Raw genomic sequence first — 13,133 nt, forward strand, 5'->3', positions numbered from 1 at the left:
ATCAGAGCTGCTGTAGCTGGGAGTAGATCCAGGGACTTTCACATGCCAGTCACCTCTCCGTGGACTAGGCAAGGTGAAGCAGGCAGGTGCCAGAACCGGAGGAGCCGCCTGCTCCCCTCCCCAAATAACAACTTCAGTGCACCACTGACGTCACCAAACTTTGGCAGAGAAGGTTGGGCCAAAGTTTTGGAAGGCGGGAGGGGCAGCAGAGCAGAGCCTTCCGCACAGGGTGACAAGGCGTCCTCTTCAGTACTGTACTAGAGGAGCTTCAACAGCAGCCTTTCTCAACCTGTGGGTCCGGAGATGTTGTTGAACTACAACTCCCATCACCCCTAGCTAGCAAGGCCAGAGCTCAGGGGTGGTGGGAATTGTAGTCCAACAAGATCTGGGGACCCACAGGTTGAGAATCACTGTTCTACAGGATGCCTCATGAAGCTTAGGCTCCATGCATCAGGCTCACTCCCGGCAGAGGGGGAAAGAGTGACTCTGAGCATGAGCAAAGTGCCATTCTTTTTCCGCCATGTCACCTGACAGCAGCCAAGCTTCTCTCCCCTCCCCACATTCTGTTTATAAGACAACCCCCAAATTTTGACTGAAAAAAACCAGGTAAAAACATCGTCTTATACACAGAAAAATACAGTATATTTGTTTCTTGATGTAAAAAATAGTTCACATTGCACCTCAGAATGTTAACTTAAGACACACAGCCCTTTCACTATGCACTATTTGTAACAAGAAATGCTGGCATGTTGGCTTGTAGTTACATGCCAAATCTACCATTATTTTACATATGATTTTGATTGTATGAAACTACTTGGTAGCGAGAATAGTTTCAAGGAAAGATAAATTGGCTGATGGTGCTAGTATGGAGGCATGCAGACTTCTGAAATTTCTACTTTGAAGCACTCTGGTATTTATTCACAGGCTAGAGAATCCCTAGGGATCTTTATTTTTATAGAACTGTTGAAACAGCAGAAATAAAATGAGAGCAAGATTTTTTAAAATTATGAACTCTCTTCTCCTGCAACTGATAAAACCTAATTACTCTGGAATGACTTTTTGAGTTATTTCTAACTTGCCAGAGACCACTTGTTAATGAAAGAGAAATCTCTACTGAATTCTACCAACCTCCAAAATGCAGAACAGTAATAATTAAATAGTTGTACCATGTCAAGTATATGAACTGTAGGAATCAACCTGACCCCCTCTTTTTGTAGTTTAACCTTATAAAGCAAAAAACAATAATAGACAAACGGGTATCACAGTAGTACCTGTTTCAGGAAAGGTAGATCACTGAAGGATTTCCGTACTCCACTGCCCAGAACTACGACTTTACAATGAGAGCACCACTGTGACCTCAACCCTGAACCATCTGCAACATGTGGACTGTGTGCCTTATAGCCTGCCAAGACTTAACAAGAACACCAACAAGTTACAAAGTGTCATTCTGAATAGAGCATATGCATTACTTCAGTGTAAGTATTAACATGGGCGTGCGTGTTCATCCAAATAATTTATCCTGATTTCATTTTTAAAGCACAATTTCCCTACAACTGTTGCACAGCAACACACCTTCCACCACTGCGGACCTACTTTGCCCTTCCCCTTCATACCACCCTATTCTTTTTACAGTGCTTCTATTTACACATTTTTACATTGCAGTTTAATGTGACAAAATATCTGCCGCTGGACAACGTTCCACATGTATGGGTTTTGCCTAGTCACTCTCACCAGAACATGATTCGTATTACTGAGGAGACAGAAAAATGAAGCACAGTGTCATTTTCTCACCTTGGATTAAACTCTTCATTGCCACCTTTTCTAAAAAACAACTACAATTAACAAAACCGAAAAAAGATATATCCTTACTCACCGTTACCACTTGGGGGAAATGGCATATTATGTTGTTTGAGTCCGTAAGGCCCTGTTAGTCCAGGAGGCCCTACAGTGCCTGCCTGAGGACCGTGAAGTAACAAGTGCTGCCTGTACTCAAAGGCTACATTTGCTCTGTGAGAGTTCATAATTCCCAGAGAGGATGGGACATCTGGTGCACTGCTCACTTCATAACTGTTTGGAATTCTGACATGCAGAAGATTGGAAAATGCAGCCACCACACTGCCAATATTCTAGAGTGGGAAAAGGAAAAAGGACAAGTGCATAGCATCTTTTTTCTTCATCACATATTTAAAAGAGGACTGCACTGAAATGGAGCAGTGCATGTTTTGCAGAACAACCTCCCCCCTCCCCTGAATGCTCTCGTCCAGTTTTGGGGTGGGAGGGATGTAAAACAGGTCACACATTTGCACACACTCCAAATGGCAGACTGAGGGCAATGCTTCCTGGGCTCACTTCTGTTCAGCTTAATGACAGTAAATTTGACTGATTGCCTTATGACGAAACATCAACACACTAGCTACGTGATCCCTGATTGGCCAGGATTACATTAGTAAGAAGCCCTTGTTTTCTTTTTTTTTAAGAAGGCACCTAAGCCATTATTATTATTATTATTATTATTATTATTATTATTATTATTATTATTATTAAATCAAGGAAAGCAGCTGCTTCAAAGAGCATGTGATAAAACAAGGAAATTGGGAATTTGTGAACCCAGCCCTCCACAATCTAAGTAAGTGTCTTTTTCTTCGAAAAACTGTTTGTGGGAAGTATTTCGGTGCAGATTTACAATTTAAAGAAATGGCACTGAAACTAATAACCAGAGTTTACAACAACTGTTGTACTGCAACACAAATAAAATAGCCATAACGTCTGCAGGACATGGGGCACAACATTGTCACAGATACATGCAGCTCACTGGAACTTTCCTTACCTCTGCAGCTGTGGGATGTAAAGTAATTGCTATGGATACAAGGCCAGATTTTGGACCATTTTGAGAAGGACCAAGCTGAGAGCCAAAGAAGCCAGAACCAGGCTCTGTTTTGATATAATTCCTTTTTTCTTCTGAACCTTCAGTTAAAGGGAGATACAAAATTAAACATGCATGGAATAGAGGCACATGATCATGCCGGTGGGGAAATTAGTAGAAACATCTAGAAAATATTTTGGCAATACCTTTTCCAGTACTGGCAGGTAGAATTGGAATGATGGGGGATGGAACAGGTTCGGGCATTTCTTCCTTTACTGCTGACAGATCAGGGTATCTACTTATTTCCATGCCCATTACACTCTCGGGAGAGGAGGAAGGAACAAAGCTGTCAGGAGTGTCTCTGTCATCACAAGGATCCTGAACCCTGAGAGGGAAAATAATTGGAAATGTTTTTCACATATAGATGTGTAAAGTGGAAATGGGTATGTTTAGCCTGGTAAAGAGGAGACTGAGAGGAGATATGATAGCCATCTTCAAATATTTTAAGGACTGTCACATGGAGGGTGGAGCAAGCTTCTTGTTTTCTCCTGCACCCATCCAATGGATCCAAAAGTTACAAGGAAGGATATTCCGACTAAACCTCAGTAAGAACGCTCTGACAGTAAGAGCTGTTTGACAGTGGAATGGACTCCCTTGGAAGGTGGAGGACTCTCCATTGTTTGAAGTTTTTAAGCAGAGGTTGGATGACCATCGGCCATGTATGATCCAATTTACCTGAATTCAATAGGACTTACTTCTGAGTAACATGGTTATTTAGAATTTAGCAGCATCATGGAGCACCTAAGATAACAGATATCCAACACAAAGCTAAAAATAAAAATAATTAGAGAAAATATCTACCTCAGCTCTTCATGATTGTTATGAGGTGGGGTTGGAAGAGAAGCAGGAACATCCACACTTTTAGGACCCTGAGCCATGGCTCTGGCTAACAGATCATCCTGTGGTCTGAAAGGCAGCTGAAACTGCTTCGGTCCCAGAGCTTTGGTAACTGAAATGCAGCAAGAACAGAAAAAACAAATGACCCAAATATTCAGTGACCTATAAAAGGGGACGGGGAATCGAAAAATGGATCCTAACTTCAACCTATACTTCTTTTGTTTTACATTTAATTAGACTTTCAGTCAGTAGCCGAAGTTGTGAAAATCTGCAGCATTCTCATACAAATGAAAGGATGAGGGAAGCTCATGCCCACTTTATGAGGACCAACAATATAGCTATCTATACTGGCCATGTATACATTATGTAAGCACAGAATATGCACAAAATGTTCATCAAAGTTGTTCCTATAAATTTTGTGAGAAATGATAACAAAAAGTCAAAACATTCTGCTGTAAAGTGGATTTCAAATCTGAAAAAAGGAAGTAAATGGTTTTCAGACAATCTGAAAACTGAAAATGTATATTCTGGCATACATGTGAAAACTTACCATCATGCCCTCCAAGCATTCCAGCCTTTGTAGCAAGTTCTTCAGTGGTTGCAAATCCATTTACCATTTTTTGGCAAGTGACAGGTGGAGGTGTAGGAGGGAGGGAGGCCGGAGGAGTGGGAGGGTTACTCAAGTTATTCTGCTGCAAAAGAGGAAATAATTTAAAGTTAGCTTTCAGCAAGTTTATCTGGTACGTGATAAGTTATGTATCTTACGTACAAAAGGTCCAACAGAATGTACATAATTTTTATTTTACAACTGCACATACATAATGCACCTGTTTATCTACCAGTCACACTGGCTTGGTTCAGATGCAACACAAAACCTGGTTTGGTGCCATGAGAATAAATCTGGAAGAATAATATATTTGATCAACTTCGATTTTGCATGGCAAATGCAAGCCATAATTTGCAGGTCATGTTTGAAGTTATGCCTGAACTGAGGTGGCTGGCTTGGTTCACACATCACACTAAGCTGAACCACGGCTTAGCATAAACACATGCGTGTGGGTTCTGGACAAGAAGATTGGCTGGGGAAGAACAAAAAAACCCTCATTCTGCTGCAGCACTGCAATGAGCTAAGCCATGGCTTGGCCTTAGCCTGTCATCTGCAGCTGGGCTTGTGGTTTATCTCTCTCCAGACTAACTACAAGCAGTAAGCAAGATTTGCTCCATGGTTTATGGCTCACAGTTTGTTCAGGAAAACGTAACCATAAGCCTGGGTTTGGATGACACACTAAGTAAAACCAGGCCTTCGTTCAGTGCAGGGTAGCAGAACAACAGAAGGACCAGTCGGGAGCAAAGCAACCACAATCCCCTCTATGGGAGCCCACATGCTCATCTGTTTGTGCTAAGCTGATGTATCATAGCCAAGGAGATCCTCTCATCAGTCACCACCTATCTAAAGGCTTCCTCAAACTCGGTCCTCCAGATGTTTTTGAGACTACAATTCCCATCATCCCTGACCACTGGTCCTGCTAGCTAGGGATCATGGGAGTTGTAGGCCAAAAACATCTGGAGGGCCGAGTTGGAGGAAGCCTGTGGTAGAGCATCTGCTTTACATTTCAATTTATGGCATCTTCTCTCTGGGAACGTCCCCTGTCTGAAACCCTGGAGCACCATTGGCACTCAGTGTATACAGTGCTGAGCTAGATGGACCAATGGTCTGACTCAGTTTAAGGCAATTTTCTGTCTCTAATAAATGGAGTGATACATACAAGAAAGGAAGGACAGACACTATACTTCAAATTAACAGTCCTTTCAAATTATTTGGTGTTTGCATTGCACTGGGAATTTTGTTTAAAAAGAAACTTTAAAGGTTAGGATTACAACTTTCACAATTGCATCAGTTTGAAAAGATAGTTATAGAATAAAAAATATTTACAGTGTGAGTAATGGGTCACATCCAATGCCGTGGTTCCACTATGGCAGTAGACTTCCACTTGTGCATAAGAACTGCGCCCCCCACCCCCCCATGTCTGCCAGTGTGGGAGGGGAAGTCCCGTTGCAGAAGCAGAATTTGCCTCACCACTTTCCAGTGAGGAAGAACAATAATAAAGTTGGCAATGAGAGAACAAGAAAAACGAAATCTTTTAAAATCCAGCATGTCTCATGAAACACCATAGTATAACTACTGCTGGATCCCAATGTTTTGTTTCGTATAGAACATTTGGAGAATCTATGTAGAAAAAAAAATACACCTTGTAGATTAGCTGAGAATAGTAATCTGATACCCCGTCAAGCGTTGCACTACCAAAGCTTCCCAAAAGGCGATTTCCACTATTCAGATGGCCACTGCCATAAGGAAGAAAGTGGGCAAAACTCACTCCAATTATCGGCTCCATTAGAGGCAGCAAAGAGAGTTGCTGTAGGAAAAGATGAGTAGTAATTATTTTTCACTAGCAATATGCAACAATGAAGTGTAAATTTCCACTCAATTACACTAAGATGACTGTAACCATTAGTAATAATAATAATAATAATAATAATAATAATAATAATAATAATTTATTTATTATTTATACCCCGCCCATCTGGCTGGACTTCCCCAGCCATTCTGGGCGGCTTCCAAAAGAATATTAAAATACATCAAACATTAAAAGCTTCCCTGAACAGGGCTGTCTTCAGATGTCTTCTAAAAGCCTGGTAGTTGTTGTTCTTTGACATCTGATGGGAGAGCGTTCCACAGGGTGGGTGCCACTACCGAGAAGGCCCTCTGCCTGGTTCCCTGTAACTTGGCTTCTCGCAGTAAGGGAACCGCCGGAAGGCCCTCGGTGCTGGACCTCAGTGTCCGGGCAGAACGATGGGGGTGGAGACGCTCCTTCAGATATACTGGACCGAGGCCGTTTAGGGCTTTAAAGGTCAGCACCCAAGGTTTTTTAAAAACTCATTTATTGAACACTAGCCTTGAGGTTAGTCCTTCAAGTCCTTTACATAAAGGACTTCAGACAGAATCACAGAAATGTAGAGTTGGAAGGAACTCAAAGGTCACCTAGTCCAACTTTCTGCAATACAGGAATCACAGCTAAAGGAATCCCTGATAGACTGCCATCCAACCTCTATTTAAAAACCTCCAGTGAAGGAGAGTCCACCACCTTCCAAGATAGTCCATTCCATGGTTGAACAGAGTTCTTCCTAATGCTTAGTCAGAATCTCTTTTCTTGTAATTTGAAAATAATAATAATAATAATAATAATAATAATAATAATAATAATAATTTATTTATACCCCACCCATCTGACTGGGTTCTCCTAGCCACTTTGGGCGGCTCCCAACCGAATATTAAAAACACAGTACAGCATTAAACATTAAAAACTTCCCTAAACAGGGCTGCCTTCAGATGTCTTTTAAAAGTAAGATAGCTGCTTATTGCCTTGACATCTGATGGGATGGAAGGCGCCACTACCGAGAAGGCCCTCTTCCTGGTTCCCTGTAACCTCACTTCTAGCAGTGAGGGAGCCACCAGAAGGCCCTTGGCGCTGGACCTCAGTGTCTGGGTTGAACGATGGGGGTGGAGATGCTCCTTCAGGTATAAGGACTGAGGCCATTGAGGGCTTTAAAGGTCAGCACCAACACTTTGAATTGTGCTTGGAAACATACTGGGAGCCAATGCAGATCTGTCAGGAACATTATATGGTCTCGGCGGCCACTCCCAGTCACCAGTATGGCTGCCACATTCTGGACTAATTGCAGTGTCCGAGTCACCTTCAAAGGTAGCGCCACTTAGAGCGCATTGCAGTAGCCCAAGCATTGATTTGTCTCCTACCCTTCAAAGCAGAAGAAAACAAGCTTCCTCCACCTTCCCCGTGACAGCCATTCTGATATTTGATGACTATCATATCTCCTTTTAGTCTCCTCCAAGCTAAACATACCCAACTCCAACTGTTCATCATAAGGCTTGGTCCCCAGACCCTTGATAATTTTGGTTGTCCTGCACACATTCCAGATTGTCAATATCCTTCTTAAATTGTGGCGTCCAGAACTGGGGGACTGACCAAGGCAGAATAGATTGGTGCTACTACCTCCCTTGATCTAGACACTATACTTCTGAATTGCTTTAGCTTTTTTGCTGCTGCATCACATTGCTGACTCAGGTTAAGGTATGGAATTACATCCTTTCATGCACTCTTCCCATGAGGTAAGCAGGCTTTACCAATACATTTTTGCTCGCAGACTTTGCTCTCAAATAAAATAAACTAACACCATCAGGACAGTGGCTCTCCAACCGTGGAGCACTGCAACTGTTTCCCAACCTTCTATTAATAATAAATGAACAACAAACACATTGTTTTAAAAGCTTATTGCGTAAAATAAAAAAAAAGATGTTTTCTTGATGATTTGGAAGGTTGCAATAGTTCTGCCTCTTCTGTCTCACCTCCAAGCCTTATTATTTTTACCTACCTTTCCAACAGACACTTTCTTCGTCTTTTATGCATTAGCCCTATGCCTTTACCAAGCGTCTTTCACTTTGCCATTTCTCAGTCTCCTTGCTTTCTTCTCCATGATCCTGGCTGCATTCTTTCATCAACACTCCCTAAGCAATCCCTAAAACACTGACATTATATTGCAGGGGGCAACAAGTCAAATATGTCAGCACCATCATGCATCACAATAAATCTAGATGCGGATTGTAGGCAAATATTAAGTGCACTTAAAAATGTAAATACGTGTATTTCTAGATTATTAACTACTGTGAATAAACAAGCATACTAAAACACCCCTAAACATTATGGTGCTGGATGTAACCACCTTGCTCAGTATAGTCAGTGACATAATATATCTTCAGTCTTTTAAGTTCTTTACCCCTTCAGTGCTCACCTGTTTTAACTGCATAAATGTTTCAGTGTTAGGATAAATAGCATGCTTTTCCTCTTCCTCTTTTTTTCTCTTCTTAGATCGAGGTGCTGCCTTCTCACCCGCCCTCTGAGCTCGTTTATTTCGTTGTTTTTTCATTTCATGTCCTAAATCTGCTCTCTGAAGCTGGCTGTTACCACATCCAAATGTACCCTGCAATGGATTCCCTAATGATTGCTTATGGGGGGTGGGAGGGAAATGATAAAGATATATCAGTTCAAATCACTTAGTTGAACATTTTGTTTTGTATTTGTAAAAAGCAACATATAATGCTACTATACATTTGGCATTACTTTATTAGTTTATTATCTATAACAAGCAAGACACCCACCAAATGGTAAGAACACGACTATGAAAATGAGCATGGAGGCAAGTGAATCTTTCCTCCCCTGTTCCAAGGAGGTTTTGCCAATCCGTGTCTCTAAAATCCCAAGCTTTCACCATATCTTTAAAACTGTCTGCTAATTCACCTGCCCCTTTCCCTTATGCTTTGTCACCTCAGCTACTCCCTTTAAACACTGCCTTCCTTCCTCATTTCCTGGGCCCCAAGCTGATATTGCTACACCTTTCATTACTTTGGCTCCTGCTTACTCTAAAGCGACTTTCCAAACCACCTGCTTTTTTCTGCCTCCATATATCTTTGCTATCTCCTCAGCACTCCTTAATCAGGCACCCAGCCTGCTTCCCTTCAGCTTTCAAGAAGGGGTCTGATATGAGGAAAGGGAGAGGACTGGTCTATTGGATGCCAATGTCGCACAATCACTTAAATCTGCATACTCATATAGCCTTGCTGTAGCTCTGCTTACAGTAGTTCCTAGCAGGAATACTGGTGGGGGTCTTTGTCCCAGGTGCAAGGTTAAAGGCTCCTGAAACATAGCTTATCAATTTCACATCTCCCTTTCCTTTTGGCAATACCCATCCTACCCTGGCTCTTAAAAGAGCAGTACTGAAGGAGAAAGTGGACAGAGACTCACAAATGTTGCAGATATTTTTCTTCCTATTTTATGTATAGGTTTGAATGCTTTTTTGTTACTGCCTAAATTTAAATGTTAAATATATGGAAAACATGCAGAAATCATAATTCATGAGGTACAGACACCCCCCTCACTTTTAGAAAAAGCTAAACAACAATAAAAAGAAAGCACTACAATTACCAGTGGCATTAATGATTTTAGAAGGGTGAAGAGAAACAGAAGTTTAGAAGTATATAATTGCACCCATGCTAGAGAAATGCCACCCTTTCTATGTGATTCCTTCCTGCCCTAGTATTTTTGTTAACATGTTGTTTTGCTTAACAATGTCCAGAGTCTCTTGACAGGCTGCAATAATGACAAAGCATACACACCTAATGAAATTAGAACTCCAGCATTCTACAGTAATATTTCACAGACACAAATAAGCTCTCTGATCTTAGATTCCAATAATGTCAAACCAAGAATCACTGTCATTAAAAATTATAGCTTTTAAGTTTGAATACAAAAGCCATTTAAAAATTATCAGTATAATTTATTTACACACAAAAACAGAGTGCTAATGGCAGCAAAACCTTCCAAGCACTGGTTTTATCCAGTTTTTAAGAATATTGTGCAATTATCAGTTCACAACAGCAGGTTTCCCTCTGGGAAGCACAAGAGAGTGACTCCCTAGAAGATATGTTAGCTATGAATTACTAAATTGGCTGACAAAATATATTATTCAGTGTTCAGCATGACTATAGTTATTCTTTCTAAGGTGCAGAATATCTTCATCAATGAATATCACTAGTTTATTACTGTGCTCAAACTAACTTATTTTGAGTAAGTGTGTGACTCAAGTGCTAAAAAAACCTTAAAATCAAAAATACAAGAACTTTTGCCATTCCTTATCTAATTTAAACAAATGGCTGCTTTATGATAGTATCTGTTCAGGGACCATAATCCAGCACGTCAAAGGAAAACTGAGGTTTATAATTTTCCATACAATCTTAAGCTTCTCCTCACATCTAAACTGGATATTCACTAAAACAGTTGCTTGCGAGTAGCCCTGTATATTTGTCACGGGTAAAGGCTGGGATGCTGCAGCTATGTATTCAAAGGCTGTGGAGTTTGCCTTTGAATCATGCTTCTCCATTTCCTGCTTTACTTGATGACCTCTAGAGGGGGTGAAAGCCCATATACAGAACATCGTGAAGGAGGAACATGTTCAACCAGTACTGCCTTTGTTTTTCTTTAAGGGCATATCCTTAGCGGCTGGGCTATTTTAAATTTACAATAAATTTACAATAAATACACAATGCTGCATCATTTCCAATACCCTCTAAGTTTGGATGTTAATAATAAAAATTGGTTACCATGCTGCCTTCCATCGGATCCCGTTTCCCCACGAATTTGCTCTCCTTAGCACTCTCTTCTGACTGTAAGCTGCTTTCTGCTTTCTGCTTGAAAAGAGAGGCGGATTTTTTGTTCTTAAGCAAGTGTTTGAGGAGTTCATTCCCTGATTCCCCTTTTGCTGCTGGAATGCTGTCAGGTTGTGCCTGATTCTGCAAAGAAGGGGAAGGCTGCACAGTAGCTTTCTCCTCTTCCACTTTAATGCCATTTTCATTCTCCATCTTGGGCTCAGCCTCACTAGGGCATTGATCAGCGCTTGTCTTTTCCTGATTAATTTCCTGAATGCTCATAGAAGCCTCTGTCTTGTCCTTGTCTGTCTCCTGGTTCATGCCTGGCTGCTCAGGCAATATGTTTTGTGGCAAATCAGTACTGGAGAGCTGACTTTTCAATTCTAAGGAAGACTGACTCTCTGCAGCATCTGGAGGTGATGAGCCTGGCAGCTCCTCTGCCTCCGATTCTCCTGGATGCCGTGGAAGTTCACCAGGCGTGCCAACTGTTGGGGTGGAGACAGCATCTGAAACAACTGGAGTTGGGGGTGCAGTTATATCTGAATGTGGGGTTGATGGGGTATTTACTGACTCAGCATCGTCCTCTTTCTTCTTCTTTCTGGTTCTTTTCTTTTTGCCCTTCTCCTCTGGAATGATATCGGAATACAACTGGATGAGAGACTGACTTGTTCCAGGAAAGTTTGTTCCATGGGGCATGGCGTCCTGACCACAGGGGGGACCACTGCCAGTTCCAGGAGAAACTCCAGGCAGACCAGTGGCAAACTGAGGCCGAACCTGGTACTGTGAAAAGCTTCCACGTGGCTGCTTCACAGAATGGAAAGGGGGACTTCCGTCTGGAAGTGGGGCAGGATCGGGTACAAAGGAGGAAGATCCCACTGGCTGCCGCTCACTACACTGCGGAAAGCTGGAAGCAGGTGGGGAGTTTAGAGGTCCTTGCTGCATAATGGGTCCCAACTGCTGCTGTTGATGCTGTGGAGATTGCTGAAGAGGCCGTGAAGGCCGCATGAAATCACAAGGTAGGTCTGAATTGAAGAACGGTATTTGAGGCAAAGAAGTTCTGGCATTTAATTCCGAGCCCATTGTACTGTGCTGTTCCATTTCCATTTTCTGCTGCAGAGCTCTCTGCCGATCCACCTCCTGCATAAGCTGAATTCGTTGCCTTTCCTGCTGCTCTCGCAAACGCTCCTTTCGCTCACGCTCTTGAAAGCTTTCACTAAATGGGTTGTTGTCATCGAACTCTACACGTGGTGGTGGCCCTGACTGCACATTTGAGCTAGGAGCTGACACAGAAGTGGGAGTAACAGGATTCACCGGCAACTGTGCCATTGGTGGCTGCATTCTTGGTACACTGTGTGGGATGTGTGCTGAAGCAGCACTGGGCGGTTGCCATCCAGGCAAACTTGGCATTCTGGGTGGATTGGGTTGTCCAGGAACAACTATGGCATGCTGTTGATGCTGAAGCTGTTGAGATACCATTGGGAAACTCTGCTGACCCACTGCTGGTGGAGATCCTCCTGGGACCATTGCAGGCTGAGCAGGCATACCTGGCATCATTGCATGGGGTCCCATTCCACATTGTTGCTGTTTAATCCGATATTCTTCAATGAGTTCTGCATGCTCTTTCTGTTGCTTTCGTATCTACAATGTAAGCATGTTATTAAGTGATGTCCCATAAAAGTACATTTTCTGTTTCTTAAGCTGGAGACTTCTGCGAAAAAACAAACCTTAATACATATAAGCAATGGAAAAATATTTAAGAAAATACTGGGCACAACATTTTACAAACTTTCTTTAATATATTTTTTTTAATTAGTTAACTGATATTCATTTCTGTGATATATAAATTCACTCTTTTTCCTTATATTGTCTACATTTGAGCTGCAAAGAAAAGAACGACTGGTGCACCTGAAGGGTAGATTTCTTTCAGCTTAGCAGGGCTGGTATGTTGGGTTATGGCTCTACCTAACATACCATCCCTGCTAGCTGAAGGAAAACAGAACAACTGACCCGCCTGAAGTGTAGATTTCCTGTGGCTTAGCAGGGATGGTATGTTAGGTGGAGCCGTCACCCAACAAACAAGCCCTGCTAGCCAAGAGG

At 42.1% G+C, this 13,133-nt stretch overlaps 1 protein-coding gene across 12 annotated transcripts in view; it reads right to left on the reverse strand.

Annotated features, from left to right (window-relative positions):
* Positions 1–13,133, reverse strand: part of KMT2C (lysine methyltransferase 2C) — a 159,582-nt gene that overhangs the window by 10,707 nt on the left and 135,742 nt on the right. For 9 of the 12 annotated variants that reach the window (XM_079996275.1, XM_079996277.1, XM_079996273.1 and 6 more), the window contains 9 exons: positions 10,992–12,674; positions 8,627–8,839; positions 6,010–6,174; positions 4,311–4,452; positions 3,725–3,872; positions 3,070–3,248; positions 2,828–2,964; positions 1,874–2,126; positions 1,272–1,411 (listed from right to left, as the gene is read on the reverse strand). In XM_079996275.1, coding sequence (XP_079852401.1) covers positions 1,272–1,411; positions 1,874–2,126; positions 2,828–2,964; positions 3,070–3,248; positions 3,725–3,872; positions 4,311–4,452; positions 6,010–6,174; positions 8,627–8,839; positions 10,992–12,674 — 3,060 coding nt within the window. The remainder of the gene's footprint in view (positions 1–1,271; positions 1,412–1,873; positions 2,127–2,827; positions 2,965–3,069; positions 3,249–3,724; positions 3,873–4,310; positions 4,453–6,009; positions 6,175–8,626; positions 8,840–10,991; positions 12,675–13,133) is intronic. The other 3 variants (XM_079996271.1, XM_079996270.1, XM_079996274.1) reach the window with 3 other exon arrangements.

This window comes from Podarcis cretensis (assembly GCF_951804945.1).
Source record: "Podarcis cretensis genome assembly, chromosome: 12".
Lineage (NCBI taxonomy): Eukaryota > Metazoa > Chordata > Lepidosauria > Squamata > Lacertidae > Podarcis > Podarcis cretensis.